This window comes from Mya arenaria, chromosome 17 (genome assembly GCF_026914265.1).
Source record: "Mya arenaria isolate MELC-2E11 chromosome 17, ASM2691426v1".
Taxonomy (NCBI): Eukaryota; Metazoa; Mollusca; class Bivalvia; order Myida; family Myidae; genus Mya; species Mya arenaria.
Window position 1 is genome coordinate 8,512,129 of NC_069138.1, and position 18,353 is coordinate 8,530,481.

Below are 18,353 nucleotides of genomic sequence, written 5' to 3' on the forward strand. Positions count from 1 at the left end.
CAAAGCTGTCTTTCTTCGTTTCAGACTGGGGCACTAAAAAAGGGGATTTTCGCTATAAATGGGAAATTTGCAAGTTGACAAGAGAAAAAATGAATCAAAATACGTTATCACAAGTTGATGTAATATAAATGTGCCAATACACTGTTCACAATGCAGTGTCAATACACTGTTCACAATGCAGTGTCAATACACTGTTCACAATGCAGTGTCAATACACTGTTCACAATGCAGTGTCAATACACTGTTCACAATGCAGTGTCAATACACTGTTCACAATGCAGTGTCAATACACTGTTCACAATGCAGTGTCAATACACTGTTCACAATGCAGTGTCAATAATAAATGATTGTTTTTTAATGACATTTGACCTTTAAGATTAAAATTTTGAGATTATGGAGGGAGAATTATACCAGAAATATTTTTTTTTTAAATGAAAATTAATGGAAAATATGATCCTCAATATTTCTTAAAAACTTTTTTTCTTTTAGGAACAAAATATATCACATTCTAACATAATATATCACATTCTAACAAAATATATCACATTCTTTTTCATTTCTGTATGTTTTTTAAGCATTCTTGTTCATTTCCAGGCAAAATTGGACTTCCCAATTTTAGTCAAAATAACGCCCCAGCCCCTGAATTGGGAAAAAACAACAACTGTATTATCTTCTCATGATATTTGTTTATCATCCAAATTCTTCCTTCACTACCAGGGAGAGTCAGACACCTGAATGAGGAATATGTTCTACTTGTGGGGACACGGTCAAGATTGGTGGCATTTAATTAACTCCATGTATTTACCTTATCTGCCTTCCTTGGCTTGTATGAAGATGCCCAAATTTTTTCCTGACTTATGCCAGTCACCAGACTGCGGAAAATTCGCAGCTTGTGGGGACATGGTTAAGTTTGTTGGCATTTAACAAACTCCATGAATTCACCATGACTGCCTACCATGACTTGTATGTAAATGGCCTAAATTCGTTCTTCAGTCCTGTCAGTCACCTAACTGCAGTAAATGCCTGGCCTGTGGGGACATGGTCAAGTTTAGTGGTATATAATTAACCTCATGTGTTTTCCTTATCTGCTTTCCATGACCAGGGTTCGAATTTAGACTCGCATACTCGCAAAATGCGAGCGACATTTGCAAATTCCGAGTGACTATTATTCAAGCTCGCAAAATTCTGCAATTGGCTTTTTCTAGACCACAAAATGTTAAAAGGAAAGTAGAATAAACATGAACTTTACTCCGCTACGTAGTCCAGTGTAAACAGCCTATAAGTGGCATGTTTACACTACCAGTATAAAGATGATAGTACAGAGTCGCGCTCTATTAAGTTTTCAAAAATAGAAACAAATACAGAAAAGGCCGAGTTTTATCTCGAATCTTTCCGGGATGCTCCGAGGCGTGCATAATACAAAGTAAATACTAATAACGTAATCACCTAGCTCAATCATTGGCTAAATTTAACTCTTTCGCGCACTATATGTAAACCCCATCAACCTTTGAATATATTTCCGCCCAACCGTCAAAGTGAATAGACTTCGATATATTCATGGTCCAAAGCATCCACACTACAATTACTGTTGCTTTTATTTATTTTAAATTTATAATGGTAATACTTATAGACTTAATGACATCTGTAGCGTGCTTGCCGAATGGGTATTACCCGATGGCGAGGAGTAAATATACAAAGTGAACAATGTCAAATTATTGAACAGCTTTGTTATCAAAAAGCTGCCAGCATATGATGAGTCTTTCCGTACCCCCCCCCCCCCCCCCCCCCCCCCCCATAAAGAATAAGCCATTAACAAGTTCTAGTAGTTGAGTCACTCAAGATTGATACTTTTTAATATTCATAATATGTCTGAGGTGTAATTTCTTCTTTAGTTATAAGACAATATTATAAGAGAATAAACCAAATAATAAAATTGCAAGTTGATTTTTCATTTTGCGAGTTGCCTCATAAAGCACTGGCAAAATTTTGCGAGTGCTCCCCAAAGTTGAATTCGAACCCTGATGACTCGTATGTAAATCACCTGAATTCTTTCTTCAGTCTTGCCAGTCACCTGACTGCGGTAAATGCGCGGCCTGTGTGGACATGGTCAAGTTTGGTGGCACGGGGCGGGCGAAGCAGGGCTGCCACGAGCGTAGGTGCCCCAACATGGTGGTGAAAGCTGCCGAAGACGATGATTTGTTGGATGAGGAGACTGAAGACAAAATATTGGTGGAACAGCTTAAACAGGCTACTAACCTCGGTCACAAGGCGTCTTGTGTGAAGAAGGTATGTTCCTGAGGTCAGGGTGGTGATTTGTGATAAAAAGATAAAAAATGTAACAGGTTGCTTTTGGTTACTTAATTAATTGTCAGTGTTGAAGCCACGGCTTCTAAAAGTTTGTAACCTCAATCGGTCCGGCTGGGCATCGAACTGACATCCCCCATTTGCAATATATAGTCAGCAAAATGTGTCTCCTGTGTTTAATCATGTGATTAGGCCGATAACAAGGGTCTGCCAGTTAGAAGATATCAAGTGTTTATCATAGGTTTGTGTATTGCAATTTCTTAAACAATTTTTGGATAGAAAATATAAAAAAAGAAAAGAAAATTCAGACTGAATTTTAAACCATTTTCTGTTCCTTAAGGAGAGCCTTTTAAGGAGCTTCTGAAAAGCCATTTATGCTTCTGCAGCAGTGTGTTTCGCCGTTCCAAAACCCTGGCTGAAATGATTCAGACCCTCGGCTGCCAGGGGTATTACATCTCTCAAAAAGTGTACTTAAAAATATTATGAAACCAGGTAATGTGGTTGAACATTGGACAAGTGCCAGAAATCAAAAGAAAATTGCAATAAACATAGTGTAACCTTACTAGTGTAACCTTTCAATTAAACTATATGTTTTAAGATATTATTTCTTTATAACCAAGAATAATTTATGTTCACTGACAAGATGTGCTTAAAACAGCTTTAAACGACTAGATAGATCAGTTATTTGCAGTCTCATGGAGCACTAGGCCAAAATGTCGAAGGCTAAATTCTTTACCATTCATGACCCATAACTATTTTGCTTTTAAACATCTTTGTATTTCAGACTGATCTGAAGTGGGTTGGTAAGCCAATCAAAGTGGAGGGGAAGAAATCGTACTACCAGACCGTACAGATCAACAATGAACAAGTATGGACACGATCTTATCCAGTTGAATAGTGATAATGACAGTTGCATTGACATGACTACTCTGGGGTAATATAAAAAGGCATTTAAGGCCATACTTAGGCTAACATTTTGTTTTCCTCCCAGGTGTTTGTTGTTGAGGGCATATCAGTCAATCCACTAATCCATATATCCCCTTTTGTATTTCAAGAGTCCCTACAACATGACTATATATTTCAGGTGTCACTTGCCAAGTGCATATCAGTCAATTCAGACGATCAATCTATTATACCTATAATTACACTTGAGGTGTCCGTTTCTGAGTGTGTTTCAGTCAAGCCGAACGTTCCATCTATATCCTTCTGCATTGGAAGTGTCACAAAAGAATATCTATATCTTTCAGGTATCCGTTGGTGATTGCGTATCAGTCAAGCCAGACGATCCATCTATCCCCCTGTACATCGCGAGGGTGGCCTACCTCTGGGAAGATTCTAAAGGGGAGAAGAAGTTCCATGCACATTGGTTTTGGTAGGTAGTGCGTTAAAAATATTTGCATTGAACTTAAAACATGTTTTCAGTGATAATGCATGAATATGTAAAAGGTCCTATAACTCATGCTGCAATACTTGTTGAGGTACGCGCCTTGATAGATTGCAATACAATTGTGAAATGGAAAGGGCACCAAAATGTAACAAGGCCCATAACTCCTGCTGTAATAATTGTTAAGTTTAAACGCCCCTTGATAGTTTGATAAGATTAGATTTAGCTTGTGTTGTGAACCACAAATGTTGATTAACATATTGAAAGATAAAATGGCAAAGAAATATTTCTAATTATTTTGATTTGAGAAAGTTTTATTGTTCATTTCAGCCGTGGGACAGACTCTGTAATGGGGGAGACCTCGGACCCGCTAGAATTGTTCCTCGCTGACGATTGTGAAGATTCGAATCTACAATATTGTGTTTCAAAAGTCCAGGTAATTATCTGAAGTATCGCAATTGTGCATAGTTGACTGGTTTGAATATTTATAGTAATAGGAATATTTATGACATTGAACCTGCCTGATTTTAATATTTATTGTAATATTAATGATGGATAAGCCTGCCACATTTGAATATTTGCGGAAACTATCTTAATGGAAAGAAATTGTACTATAGATATGTTGCTTTTAAAAGAAAGCATATAAAAGAGTTAAAAATTTTAAGCTTGTCCTCATTGCAGGTTGTTCATCATGCTCCACCATCTGATTGGTCGATGAAGGGAGGGGAGGAGTTTGAACCTCCAATCAAAAACGACGATGGAAAAACATACTACTACCAGAAATGGTAAGCCGTGTGTTTTTTAGCTCAATTATTCGAATAAAATCATTCTGGTGTCTTCTTACTTAATAATGCATTTATGGAAAATATCATTTACTGAATGAAGATTGTAACCATGTATTTAATAGCTTAAAACACACAGATATTAAATGACTGGAGGGTCCTATTAAATTAAGTGATCAACTATTGTCTCATTAGGTAGATATACTGTGTTTTTGACATTGATTAATCCTTTTCAGTAAATTAATTGTATTAATTACTGCTTATTTGGGAGTAAGAGTGCATCTTTAAGGGTTGCATTTACAGTTAAGTCAATAAGGCAGCAAATACTTTTCGTATTGCATTGAAACTTAAGATAAGTGTTCCAAACCATCAAACTTATTTGATTAATCAAGTAAGATAACTCTTTTGCATATGATGAAAAGATGACCCTTTGTTATTGCAGTTAGAAATTCTGGTTAACGTTTTGCACATATGTGTGCATAAGTCATTATTTTCTTATAGTCTGTGTTTCATCAATTGCTGATTGTTTTGGATTGAAGTTTTACACAAGTCTTTTCAGGCATCAATTAATTCTAATTTTTCGTGATCCATGCATGTTTTACGGAAAACTTTTAATACTTAAACACAAGGGCTGGAACTGTCGAGCCCTCTGTCCTGCTGTCCATTGATGGTCCTCTTGCCTTGTTGAATGTTTCTGAGGAAATGATGGCCAAAGTCTATCGAGATCTTTGTTAACTTATTGTGAAACATTTGACGATGCTCTCATCTCTTTTAATAAAATAAGTAAATCCGAAACCATTGTCTCAAATCCTCTTAGAAATACAGCAGATCACAAGTATACCCATTCAAATTCCAGAGCAGTTAAGATTTGAAAGTGGACAACAATGACATTTACAACCTTGTTAACCATAACACATAACAACCTTGTTGTTGTTTTAATTTTCGAAGCTGATTTTCTGTGACAGGTTAAAGGTATTTATTTAAATCTTGTTCTAAATAATAAAAGCTGTCACAGAAAATTAACCAATCAAGTATTGTGTTTTGTTTTCTGAATTGATTTTTCGCTTACAGGTATGACCCAGAATTTGCGCGGTTTGAAGACCCTCCTGCATTACCTGAAATTCCTGAAGAGACGGCGTACAAGTTTTGTGTCAGCTGCTTCCGTCTCAACAACATGCGCAAGGTGAGAATAAAATACCTTAATACATTATGTATGAGACAGAGTTCATGTGGTTCGCGGTTCCTTTGGCCTTACCTGATATTCCTGACGAGACAGCTAAGTTTTGAGTTAGCTGCTCAAGGATAGAATAAAATTCTCTTACACATTGCGCAGATTGTTCAGAACATCGTTAAAGTTAACCGCGCTGTTAAAAGTCATCAATGTTAGCTTTCAATCTGTGTTGCTCTTGAATTTTCACGGACACAATTTTGATCTGCAGTAAATAACAAGGCCTCAGAGAACTGTTACAGCTGAACACGTTTTGAACATGCTTGATTATCATTTAATTGTTTTGAAATTGTGTCAGTAAACTATCCATGGATGCAGAATAATAAAAACGCATTTCAATTTTGCGTAAATGTCTGAAAATGGTTGATATAAGGCTGCTGATAAAAGATTAGATCTCAATTTGAAATATGAACTATATAAAAAATTATGTTTTTATGGCTATAAGGGTTACTATTCGACTATAAGGAATGTTCTATTGTAAAAAATCTTATATGACTTAATTGAAAGTATTCATGCCAAAATTTGCTGATTCAGAGACAAAAAATAAAATCGGTGAGAGCGCAGCTTAACAGCTAGATATGCATTTTGAGCTTAAATACCGATAAATCTGATGTAAAACCTATACAAAACTCCATTCTTGTTACAGAAAGAGACACCAACACTTGGCGCTGAAGTGAAAGGGGACGGTGGCAGTCAACTCTGTTACTTGAGCGTTTCTCGTGACGGTATAGAGTACAATGTCGGGGATTGTTGTTATATCATGCCAACTGCGTACGGATTTACCGTCAAAGCTGCGGTCCCGAAGAAAACAAAAGTGGACAAGACTGCAGTAAGCTTTGTTTTTCTGACTTGTTGATTTGAGCTTACTGTATTCTTTTTCTTTTTTTGTCCTCCATGTCTTTATTGTACAAGTAAGAGTGAACACTTTGGCCAAGTTCCTGTGACTCATCATGTCCGGCCATATGAACATTTTGAAATTGTGAATTAAGGCCCAATTTTGGCCCCATTTTACTCAGAGAAAATGTAGTCTGTAAAATTGTAAATGAGGCCCAGTTTTAGGCTGAGAAAATACCCCCACTGATTAAAACAAGCTACTATGATACCATTTAGATTGGTCAAGTTAAACAAAAAAATACACCCGTGGAAGCTGAGTAAAGAATTTTGATATTTTCAAGTTTTTTGTAATAAAATTGATTCATGGAATTTATTTATAGATACTTTGTAGTACTACCTAAAACTTGATAAAAATTATTACCTATGTACTGTAGTAAGTATTAATGGATAATGAATAAATTGTATCAGTTTCATCTTCTTCTTTTTACTGTGAAAGAAATATAAGTATTAACAGTTTTTACTGCATTTTTCTCACCATTTTTTCTATGGAACACCAAATCTACATAAACTGATTTAATATATCTCATATCACAATTTAGGTTGATGAAGAAGTGTACCCAGAAGCCTACCGTAAGTCCGACTATATTAAGGGCTCGAACGAAGACATCCCCGATACGTTCAGGATAGGTCGGATTGAACAGATCCACACCAAGGAGTCGATATCTGGGCCAGCCTTGGACAAAATTAAGTTTAAAGTGAAGAAATTTTACAGGTATGAAATAATGAGGACCCTTTAACAGTATTAAACTTGAATATGGATCAGAATTAGATTTTAAAGAAGGAAGTGTCATAAATTATTTGAAGGGCATTTACTACTGCAGAATACTCAATAGGATGAGAAATGAGAGACTATTGTATGATAATTAGCTTGATGTGTTATGAAAATAGGCTGAACTATTCATGAAAAAATGTAATTAGCATATAATTAGCCTGAATTTGTCAGAATTAGCCTGAATTTGTCAGAATTAGCCTGAATTTATCATTAAGTTTTACAAAACATGGTCCCCTGTTTGACTTCTTGTTGCACAGAAGTCTCAAAGCTCGCCAATTGGAATAAAAACAATCCTTTAAAAGAAGAACTGATGTAAAATCATTTTCCATACTCAAAGCCACTTGGCATTTAAGCATGTCTGTTTTCGAAGAAAAAAGTTTAGGTATTATCATAGCCTAAACGACGTTGGTGTGCAAAGATTTAACCTTGACATAACTCAAAAACAGATCAACATATTTAAACTGGTACACTTGTTGTCTGAGACAATACGCAAATTTACATCAACTCAAGGCAAATAACTCTGGGTTTAATAATACTTGTGTTATGCCCATTTTTTCACTGAAAAAACTACAACAGACAAGCATTGGCATTCGCTATGCAGCACTCTTGTTAAGAGTTTATGAATTCTTTCTAAGGTTCTCAAGAGATGAAAATTACTGTATATTCCAGACCGGAGAACACCCACAAGGGAATGACAGCCGGCCATCAGGCAGACACAAACCTACTCTACTATTCTGAGGAAGGTATGTTCAACATCTTAAAGACCTCTTGTTCTAGACAAATCATTGTTCATGCTTGTTGTGAGCCACATATTTGTTGATGGGGTGTTAATATGTTGGTGTCTCTCTTGTTCAGGGTGGTTTGAGCCCTTGTCTTGTGCCCCTAAACAGGGTTTAATTAAAGAAAATTGGCAACTGGGCTTGTCCCTGAAGTTTTCATTGTATTATTGCATATTGAGGAGGAGCATAGAAATAAACTGTGAATTTCACAATGCTCCGGATTTAGTGTTTTTAAGGGAAATTTGCAACTCTCGACCATCTTGTGTATCAGATGAACACATGGGTTTTCCATTGGCAATAATTTTACTTTTTAGGCCTGTGACCACATGTTATTTTGATACCACTTAAAAGGGTTTGCCTCCTGATTACTAATGTGTAAAATAGAAGACTGAAAATATGTTACATATAAAGTTTATCATTTTTCATTTATCAAACTCAAATTTGAATATGTATTTCAGCTCTTTGAAATAATCTACTTAAGCCTGCAAAGCTTGAAAAGTTTTGAGAAATTTGGGACAGGCATCAAAACTTCCCATCATTGTGTCTAACTTATGTTAACTGAGTTTATTCTCAGAATTAAACAGGAAATTTTTAAAGATGGTATCTAGTGAAAATGTAACTGAACAAATTTCATAAAAAATAAAAAGGTAATATGATTTCACTGGCTGCTTTAATTTAGCATTCATACAACTTTTTTCTTTGTTTGTGTACTTTGTAGAGGCGGTGGTTGATTTTGCGGACATCCGAGGCCGATGTACTGTTGTCTACAGCGAAGAAGTGGACGTATCCAGAGATGAAAACTTTATCAATGGGGAGGACAAATTCTACTTCACAGAGGTATTGAATCGACAGATTAACAAACCACATTTGTGTCTTGAAACATATATGAAATTGCTCTTTATTTAAAACAGGGATGTGATTTCCGCTGATCTATTGCTCAGGGGCAAAAAAAATAAACTGGTTGCTTTGGTTGTTGCTTTATTAGTTGTTAGTTTTGAAACCCCATTTCACTTTAAACTTTAAGCTAGGAGAGCCCTTAAATGGGCTTCTAAAAAGCTAGTTTTGTTTCTATTGTGGGGTGCTTCACCCACTTTGACCCCCAGTAGCAACCCAAAGTGCCACCCAAACCCATCACCAAAAAGGTTTCAGCCCTTCAGCTGCCAGGTTGATTAGATCCCTGATAAAAAATATATTCCAAAGCAAAATGCTCTTGGTGCTAATTTTAAGTTGTTTTCCAAATGGTTTAAAATAGTTGTGTTTCTAACAGGACAAAATATTATAAGAGTAATAAAAACAGCTCATAGGGAGAATTAGCAAATAGCATGAAGTTTAATTAAATGTACAAGATAATGATCATTATGAACTTGTTTTTCAGGCATACAACGGCAGTACAAAGACATTTGAAGAACCTCCAAGCAAAATTCGGCTTATGGGCTCTCGTGGAAAGGTGAGTGAAGTTTTATGCTTATGGTAAGTATAATATATGTATATTATACTATATATTATGTAATACATTTATAATAAAGTAGAAAACAAATGTCTCTCAACTCTGTTTGATTAAAGCGGGGTGCTTTTCAAATGGGAATTTTGCCAGAAAAAATTGTATTTTATATTCCAAATTATTTTGGCAAAAATCCGAGGAACAAAAAATAGATTTGGTGTGGCCTTATGTCAAACAAAAAATTGAATGTGTTGGGTTTAGTTATACTCTTATAGTCTATCTGTATTTTGATTATATCAATAGTTTAAGCCCGGAATTATAGTTATTCGGGTTTTCCCAGCCTAATCCTCCGGTACAAATAAAATTAAACCGTTGTTATATACACACGTTACTTCGGAGACAATAGAGTCATTGGACTGTTACATGAATTTCAATAGCTCGATATTCACCTTTTATTTGTACCGGCATGGGAAAACCCAGTTAAGTTAATTCCGGGCTATATATATTTGTGACCTTGAAGTAAATTCTGAGGTCCCCCCAAACAACTTTAACATTCTTTTTTTTTTTGACTGTATGATGGCCCTGAATATGAACTCTGCATGTGCTCCATTTTATCTTTACAGGGTAAGGGTAAAGGCAAAGGCAAGGGAAAGTCTTCATCCACCAGTAATTCTGACACTGAAGTTCCTGTACAGATTCGCAGACTCAGAACTCTGGATGTCTTTGCTGGCTGCGGAGGTATTATAAGACTTGATATATATATATTTAAATGGCAGTCATCGAAATAAGACTTTTCGATGAACAAGTACGAATTCTTATTCTGTCGCTTGGCATCAAAGTTTTAACAAGCTCGGCTATATAAAATCTCTTGCAGGCTGGTGTTAAATTCGACCACTAAAATTGTTTTTAACACTGAGGATTATCCGTGGTTTTGAATGTAAAATGTGTTTAATAGAATTGATATTGAACAGTCGTTATGTGTACCTAACACTGTGACAGGACATCATGGAAGTTTGTTGCTGTATTGGTGTATTTGTCACCAACAGGAATAGTTCAAATGTTCATGACATGATGTTTACCCAGGTTATCAGGGATTTCACTCTGGGTGATAAAAAAAGAACCAGTCACATTTTGGGGATATTATTCCTCAACAGTGACTGTTTTCTTTTAGACTTGTCTGAGGTCTTTGCTGGACAATTGATAAACAATAGTTCACTGGTTTGGGGGTATTTGTGATCAACAGTGACAATTCATAAATAATTTCTATGATTTTACTCTCATCATACAATCTTTTCCCAGGCTTGTCCGAGGGATTCCACCAAGCAGCTGTGGCTGAATCACGCTGGGCGATTGAAAAGGAAGAGCCTGCTGCCCAGGCGTACAGACTTAACAACCCGGGCAGTACGGTGTTCACAGATGATTGTAACCTCCTGCTGAAGCTTGTCATAGATGTAAGTAAGGAGAACATGGACACACCAAAAGGCCAAAAATCTGCTTGAGCCATCTTGAATTGAATTTTTTGTATTTTATGTTACATGTTAGTGTTGCAACTCATTTCTGTAAAAAAAACATTTTGAAAGAAAGATGATTTTACAACATTTTACAACATAATCATAATTCTAACAAAAAAGTGTATCCCCATAGCCCCCAATAATAACCAGCAGTGAATGATGAATATTCCTACATTTCTTTAGGGTGAGAAAACAGATTGCCTTGGCCAGAAACTTCCCCTGAAAGGCGATGTGGAGTTGCTATGTGGGGGACCGCCGTGTCAGGGCTTCTCCGGCATGAACAGATTCAACTCACGGGAATACTCCAAGTTCAAGGTATCTTTAATCATGATTCTTAAGTTGAGGAATAATTCTGAAATAAGTATTCAGAGCGTTTAACTTCAGACTATTGTACAGTTGTAAAGACTGATTTTTTGCGCGGACAATTTCATCAAAACCAGTTGGAAGTACCTTGAAGTGAATATAAATGACATTTGAAACAATTTCAAAGATGTCTTACTTAGCCCCTGTAATCCTTAAACTTTGGTGAACGTTGTTTTATAGATGTTCTGTTTCGACTTCAAAAGCTTTCCTTTAAATATTATTTTGCAGAGTAACAAATTGATATAAATATATACTTAAAAATAATGCTGAATTTCGATAAAGTTGTTTTTTATTTTTTAAAAACTTGGTTTTTAAACTTCACATTACGTTTATCATTTACATAGCAATCAAAGCTTTTAAATATCTATTTATAGAATTCCCTCATAGCGTCTTACCTCAGCTACTGCGACTACTACCGACCGAAATTCTTCCTCCTGGAGAATGTCCGCAACTTTGTCTCATACAAGCGCAGTATGGTGCTGAAACTGGCGCTCAGATGCCTTTTACAGATGGGGTACCAGTGTACGTTCGGCGTCCTACAAGCGGGCAGTTACGGAGTGGCACAGACGCGCAGGAGGTTTGTGATAGATTATGTTGTTTAGTTTGTATCCCATTAAGATTAAAATCTAAGGGGTAGTAGGTTGCTAAAACATTTGCAACGATGCCTTCTGCAGATGGGGTACCAGTGTACGTTCAGTGTCCTACAGGCCGGCAGTTACGCAGTGGCACAGACACGAAGAAGGTTTGTGAAAGATTATGACGAATATAATAACTTTAATGCATAATCTGGTGCTTAAAACTAGCGCTACAATGCCTTCTGTTGATGGGGCACCAATGTATTTTTGGGGTGCTACAGGCGGGAAGTTACCGAGTGGCACAGACACGTAGGAGGTTTGTGATTAAGATTTAAAGCTGCACTCTCACAGTTTGACTGTTTTGACCTTTTTTTTCTTCTTTTCTTGTCTCAGAATCAGCTCATTTTGGCATCAGTGCCTTCAATTCAGTCACATAAGTCAACTCACAATAGAACAGATCTCACTCTTGTTTTGTGAACTGCCGAAAATTTCATTTCTCTTAAAGAGTTAGTAAAGCTTTTAGCAATAAAATATCATTTTCAAGCATAAAATATGAAAACTGATATGCTACAGCAGTCTTATATCACTGGTTTCAAGACTTTTACGCAAAAATCAGCTCATTCCTAGCCAAAAAAAGTTGTCAAAACAATCATTCTATTATGAGAGTGCAGTTTTAATCTGGTGTTAAGAACTCCTGCTTGAATGCCTTCTACTGATTGGGTATTAAAATACATTTTGAGTACTTGTGATACACTGATGGATTGGTGCAGACGTGTCGAAGGTTTGTGATAGATTATTCCAGGGCCATTATCATCCGGGGAGAGGTGCAGTTCTACCAGAGCCACAACATTGGTTTGCCCCTAAGTCAATGATTCTGACTGCGTGTGATTGGAACATATGAGTAATATGTCAATTTTTTTTTTCCAGGGCCATTATCCTTGCTGCAGCCCCCGGGGAGAAGTTGCCCTTCTATCCAGAGCCGCGACATGTCTTTGCTCCTCGAGCAATGCAGCTATCCGTACAAGTGGATAATAGAAGGGTTTGTCATTAGGTTGCTTTTCAATATAACTGTAAATATTGATAGAAAATGCGGTTTGTTATAATGTTAGGGCCAAAAAAATGAAATAGTTTTTTATTTTCCTGCCAAATATTGTAGTAGGTCTGTCTTCCTGCGCTAGAGCAAAAAAAAGTCAGGAAGCAGGAATTTCCTGTAACAATGACCCCCTGATCTTTGTCTAAATGAGAACATCTGCTTTGAATTATGTCTAAAGATTTTAATCATACAATTTGAAGCAATATTGGCATGAAAATGCAATAAGCTATGTACGTTTGTAGTCATCAGTTAAAAAGCTTGGGTCCACTTATTTTGAAAGATTTTTCAATATTACTCTATGTAATTATCATCTATTATTCTTATTACAGTATGTGTCAAACATAACACGAACAGATTCCGCGCCATTCCGCACGATGACGGTTCGTGACACGATGTCAGATCTACCGGAGATAAGGAATGGAGCAAAGGCAGAAGAGATCTCGTACAACTGTGATCCCATGTCACAGTTCCAAAGAGTGGTAAGTATTGTTTAGTTCATAGACCAAATTTTCAGAAAGGCCAAACACAATAGGCTTGTTTCGGTTTACACGCCTCAATGCAGCATTTCCGCCCAGTCTTAAATATTGTGAATAAGTAGTTCTATTTTAATGTAACCTACTCAAGGTCCACAGCCAGCAGCACCAACCAACTTCGTGATTGTATCTATAAGGTTATGAACCTGCCCAAATGCAGCATACATACCTTTGGACTTGGGCTCAAATATGGTGCTTAAAAATATATATACTTTAACATGTCTGATTCCTGATCCATGCCAAGCAGCATCCATCTGTATTTGGAGAACAAATATGTAAGGACATCAGCCCTCTGGTACATGCCTGAATTCAGAATATCCCGCGGAGCCCGTGCTCAAATATTGTGCATAAATAATTCTACTTAAACATACCTTACTCTAGATCTGGGGCAAGCAGCACCAACCAGTACTCAGGGACCACATCTGTAAGGACATGAACCCGCTGGTAAAAGCCCAAATACAGCATATCCCCAAGCCCGGGCTCAAATATCATGCATATACAATTCTACTCTATCATACCTTACTCTAGATCCGTGGCAAGCAGCACCAACCAGTACTCCGTGACCATATCTGTAAGGACATGAACCCGCTGGTACACGCTCGAATGCAGCATATACCTCTGGGCCCGGGCTCAGACTGGCGTGACCTGCCCAACCTAGAAGTCAGGCTCTCAGATGGCAACAAGTGCAAGAAACTGTAAGTAACTACTGTCTTCTCTTACCTACATTTTTAAAAGGCTTCCAAGCTGTTTGTATTCTTTGTTGTTGTTTTTTTCAAAAAAACTGTACCTTGACCAAAAAAAGGGTAACATTCTTTTCAAAAACAGTTAGGGTAGGTCGGCTTATTATTTTATTTTTTTGTTAGGCTTTATGTAAGAACATTATTATCATTGGAAAATGGTGTTAAAGTTACGTTCTTTATTCCGCTTTAAAGGTTTCAAGTTACAGATATTAAACACACACTTTAATAATAAATATATATATTTATTTTTTGTTTTAATTTTTTTTACCAACTGATTTAAAAAATGGTAAGGTCAACGCCTATTTTGTAGGTATGGTGGTGTTACCCGCACCAAAGGTGGTTCTTTTAGGCCTTGGTTGAAATGATGCAAGCTTGTGGTGGTCTGATGGCTTTAAACTTTCAACAATTTATAAACTGTAGTTACATAACAAGATCTATGTGGAATAGGTCTAAAAACGATGGTCTGTATAGAATATCTATGTTTGATGGGACCACGCCAATTAAGTCGGAATGTAGCTGACTTCTATACTGTCGTCTAAATATAGCATTCATTTTTGCACATGATAAACTAGAAAAATTTCTTCATAAAATTAAGCGTAACACACTTCCCTGTCCTTAATTTGAACTTTCCTTCTCTGCAGACGCTACACCCACCCTGATAAGAAGAACGGTCGTTCTGAAAATGGCGCTCTGCGGGGTGTTTGTCAATGCGCAGAGGGCAAACAGTGCGATCCAATGGACCGCCAGTTCAACACCCTGGTCCCATGGTGTCTCCCCCACACAGGAAATCGACACAACAACTGGGCGGGGCTGTATGGTCGACTGGAGATGGATGGGTTCTTCAGTACAACAGTTACGAACCCTGAGCCAATGGGGAAACAGGTACAGCTTTACAAAATAGTTAAAAAATTGAGGAATTGTGATGTCAATCTCATCATTGTTTGATTCTTGAAAAAAAATTAAAGTGACACATGTCGTATTTAAAATCAATTCATACACATGTATAACAAATATAAATTTTGAGTGATAAGCCTCTAACTAAATAATAATTTTATGAAAATATTTATCACTGATAATAAGATTGTAACCGTGAAAATGCAGAAATATTTAATGACTGGTGAGTCCTTTAGAAAAGATTTACAATGATCAACTTTCGTCTCATAAGGTAGAAATACCGTATATTCTGCACCTTTCTTTCAAATTAAACACTGTATCCTTCATAAGAACCATTTTCTTCGATATTTATTCATCCTTTTTGGTAAATTAAAATTATTGTATTAATTGTGGTACATATCCTATTTGGGTTTAGGAGTGCATCTTTAACCTTGGCTGTAACTCAAAAATTGTTTAAGGATATTCAAATGAAAATTGATACACATGTGCCAGCACATGTATAGAGAGGACCATAATTATGAATAATAATTGTTAAATTATGCCCGTATTTTCAACCGAAAACAATGAACCTAAAAAAACAAAAACGTTTGGTTCAGTTGGTAAGTCAGTTGGTAAACAAACGAAAAAGAAGTAAATAAATTTATATATATTATTAAGTGTTTGTATTAATATGTAGTTTAAAATCTTTAATTTTTTATACAGAAAAGTACTTTTGTGAAGACAGGCTAATTGATTTTCTGACATTGTTTGTATTGCAGCATTCTTTAGTGCCAATTGCAATTGTTTAACGTTCAAATGATAATACTGATGATCTTATTTTTAGGGTCGTGTTTTACATCCGGAGCAGTACTGTGTGTACAACAAGAGGGCGTGCACACTTTCCCAGGGTTTTCCAAACACTTTCCTTTTTTTATGTGCAACATTCTTAACTTACAGTAAGAAATGATTCTCACTCTTATTTTAGGGTCGCGTTTTACACCCAGAGCAGCACCGTGTGGTCAGTGTGAGGGAGTGCGCTCGCTCCCAGGGATTTCCAGATACCTACCGTTTCTACGGCAGCATTCTGGACCGGCATAGACAGGTGAGATTGTATAGATAAGACTTAAGTTTAGGGTAACCATATGACAAATAAGCTTTTCAATTTGTGTTGTTGAATTTTCATGCTTAATGTCTACCCTCCGGTATGCGATTCATTGTGACTTAACCAAGATGGCACACATAGTGCCTTGTCGTACCCCATTTAACAGGGTCTGAACCCTGTTTCTTCTCTTCTCTAACTTGTCTTAAGTTAACATGTCGTTCTTCTATGTTACTCAACCACTTTATACATATATTTTTCACCATTTTACCTTATTCAAGAATGAGAGTAAATTTCCCCATTCGTCTTTAAAATGCATGGTGTATGCGATGGGTTCAAGCCATAATGCAGCCAATAATGCAAGCATAGACAGACTAAAACCTCTTTTTATCACCTCCTTTTGCTCTTTTTTTAGGTTGGCAATGCTGTGCCCCCACCAATGGCTCGGGCAATAGGCCTTGAGATAAAGAAATGCCTGGTTGCCAAGGAGATTGAGCTAAAAACAGATCCCAAGGTCACAGAATCAGAGGTCAAGGTCACTGAAGAAGAGGAAAAGGTCAAGGTTGAGAAATCAGAGGTCAAGGATGAGAATGAAGAAATGGATGCTACACCCAGTACTTCTTGAGGATTGAAAAGAGCAAGAGAATTTGGATCATATTAATTGAATTGAATGGAAGAACTAAATTATGAACTTATTTTGATCGAGGCCACAAACATGAATTATTTGTTTGGTGGTTGCGGGCACATTTGTGAAACTGTCCGGAACCACCAAACAAATAATTCTGTGTGTTTGTTTATTTTGCCTCTTCATGTGCTATATATATTAAGTATTTCATTTCTGTTTTATTTCGAAATTCAGGTGTTAGGAAGTAATCTATACATACCAACAAACCCACACCTAATAATGGAGCTATGGAAAGGTCAAACAATATATAGTTTGGACTGATAGTGCTTTTCATTATGTCTTTAAAGAAAACTTGAACATTTCTTATTAAAACTTATTGTGCGAGTATTTGATTTGTTGAAGGAAGGCACTTAATAGGAAATGAATTTCTTTCCTAATTGTTGCATGAAGAAAAGTGCTTAGATTTTTTGGTGATATTTGAGTGGAGAAATTTGATTTTGTACTTTGAGTGATTGTGCTATACTTGTGACAGACCATTAATTAATGTACATGCACTTATTCTGAAAAATATAGTTTTTCAGAGGTTTTTATAACGAGTTCAAATTGTGGGGTGAATGTTAGAAGGTACTTACAAAGTGGCAATTAAATGTAGAAGGGGATAGTACCTTCCTGCGTTAGCCCAGGATTATTAATTTAAATATCTGATTGTTAATGTTTTATGTGGAAAGTGACTACAATGTAGACTGGGGTGGGATTGACTTCACATTGGACTGCTGGGGTGGGATTGACTTCACATTGGACTGCTGGGGTGGGATTGACTTCACATTGGACTGCTGGGGTGAGGTTTACTTCACATTGGACTGCTGGGGTGGGATATACTTCACATTGGACTGCTGGGGTGGAATTGACATGTCTGTAAACATGTTTAGCAACAAATTGTGTTCATATACTTGATACTATGTTCTGTGTTCAAATTATGATTATAATTGAATGATGAACAAGGAAATGTGCTGTACATCTACCAATACATTAAATCATTACTAAACTTCAAATAATAATAAATTGCACATGTGTATGTACATTGACATTCTTATTTGAGTCAAACTCAAAAACCTTAAAATTGTTCTCACCTGCATCTGCGCAAATGAATTCTGCCATATAATGTCACCTTAGTGCAAGAACTCAATAACATTAAATAAAGAAACAGATACCCGTGGTGTACCAGAATCCATTTGCTTCTGTTTCTATATGTAGTTATTGAGTTATTGCACTAAGGTGCAGATAAAACCTTCTCGCTTCCATCCCTTGAGATTTAGGTTTTTGTAGTATTGGCTTTGTTGACTGGGTGCAAAAATTC

General features: G+C 36.5%; 1 protein-coding gene across 2 annotated transcripts in view; it reads left to right on the forward strand.

Annotated features, from left to right (window-relative positions):
* The window catches only part of LOC128224735 (DNA (cytosine-5)-methyltransferase 1-like), a 30,416-nt gene extending 12,629 nt beyond the window's left edge, over positions 1-17,787 (forward strand). For both annotated transcript variants that reach the window (XM_052934722.1, XM_052934723.1), the window contains exons 16-36: positions 2,059-2,286; positions 3,089-3,172; positions 3,552-3,676; positions 4,019-4,124; positions 4,370-4,473; positions 5,542-5,653; positions 6,345-6,527; positions 7,132-7,304; positions 8,034-8,107; positions 8,862-8,980; positions 9,519-9,590; positions 10,208-10,322; positions 10,884-11,035; positions 11,279-11,410; positions 11,833-12,035; positions 12,961-13,072; positions 13,456-13,605; positions 14,188-14,354; positions 15,041-15,281; positions 16,258-16,374; positions 16,787-17,787. In XM_052934722.1, the coding sequence (XP_052790682.1) occupies positions 2,059-2,286; positions 3,089-3,172; positions 3,552-3,676; positions 4,019-4,124; positions 4,370-4,473; positions 5,542-5,653; positions 6,345-6,527; positions 7,132-7,304; positions 8,034-8,107; positions 8,862-8,980; positions 9,519-9,590; positions 10,208-10,322; positions 10,884-11,035; positions 11,279-11,410; positions 11,833-12,035; positions 12,961-13,072; positions 13,456-13,605; positions 14,188-14,354; positions 15,041-15,281; positions 16,258-16,374; positions 16,787-16,996 (2,979 nt within the window). In that variant the 3' untranslated portion in view covers positions 16,997-17,787. The remainder of the gene's footprint in view (positions 1-2,058; positions 2,287-3,088; positions 3,173-3,551; positions 3,677-4,018; positions 4,125-4,369; positions 4,474-5,541; positions 5,654-6,344; positions 6,528-7,131; positions 7,305-8,033; positions 8,108-8,861; positions 8,981-9,518; positions 9,591-10,207; positions 10,323-10,883; positions 11,036-11,278; positions 11,411-11,832; positions 12,036-12,960; positions 13,073-13,455; positions 13,606-14,187; positions 14,355-15,040; positions 15,282-16,257; positions 16,375-16,786) is intronic.
* Positions 17,788-18,353: the final 566 nt, after the last annotated feature.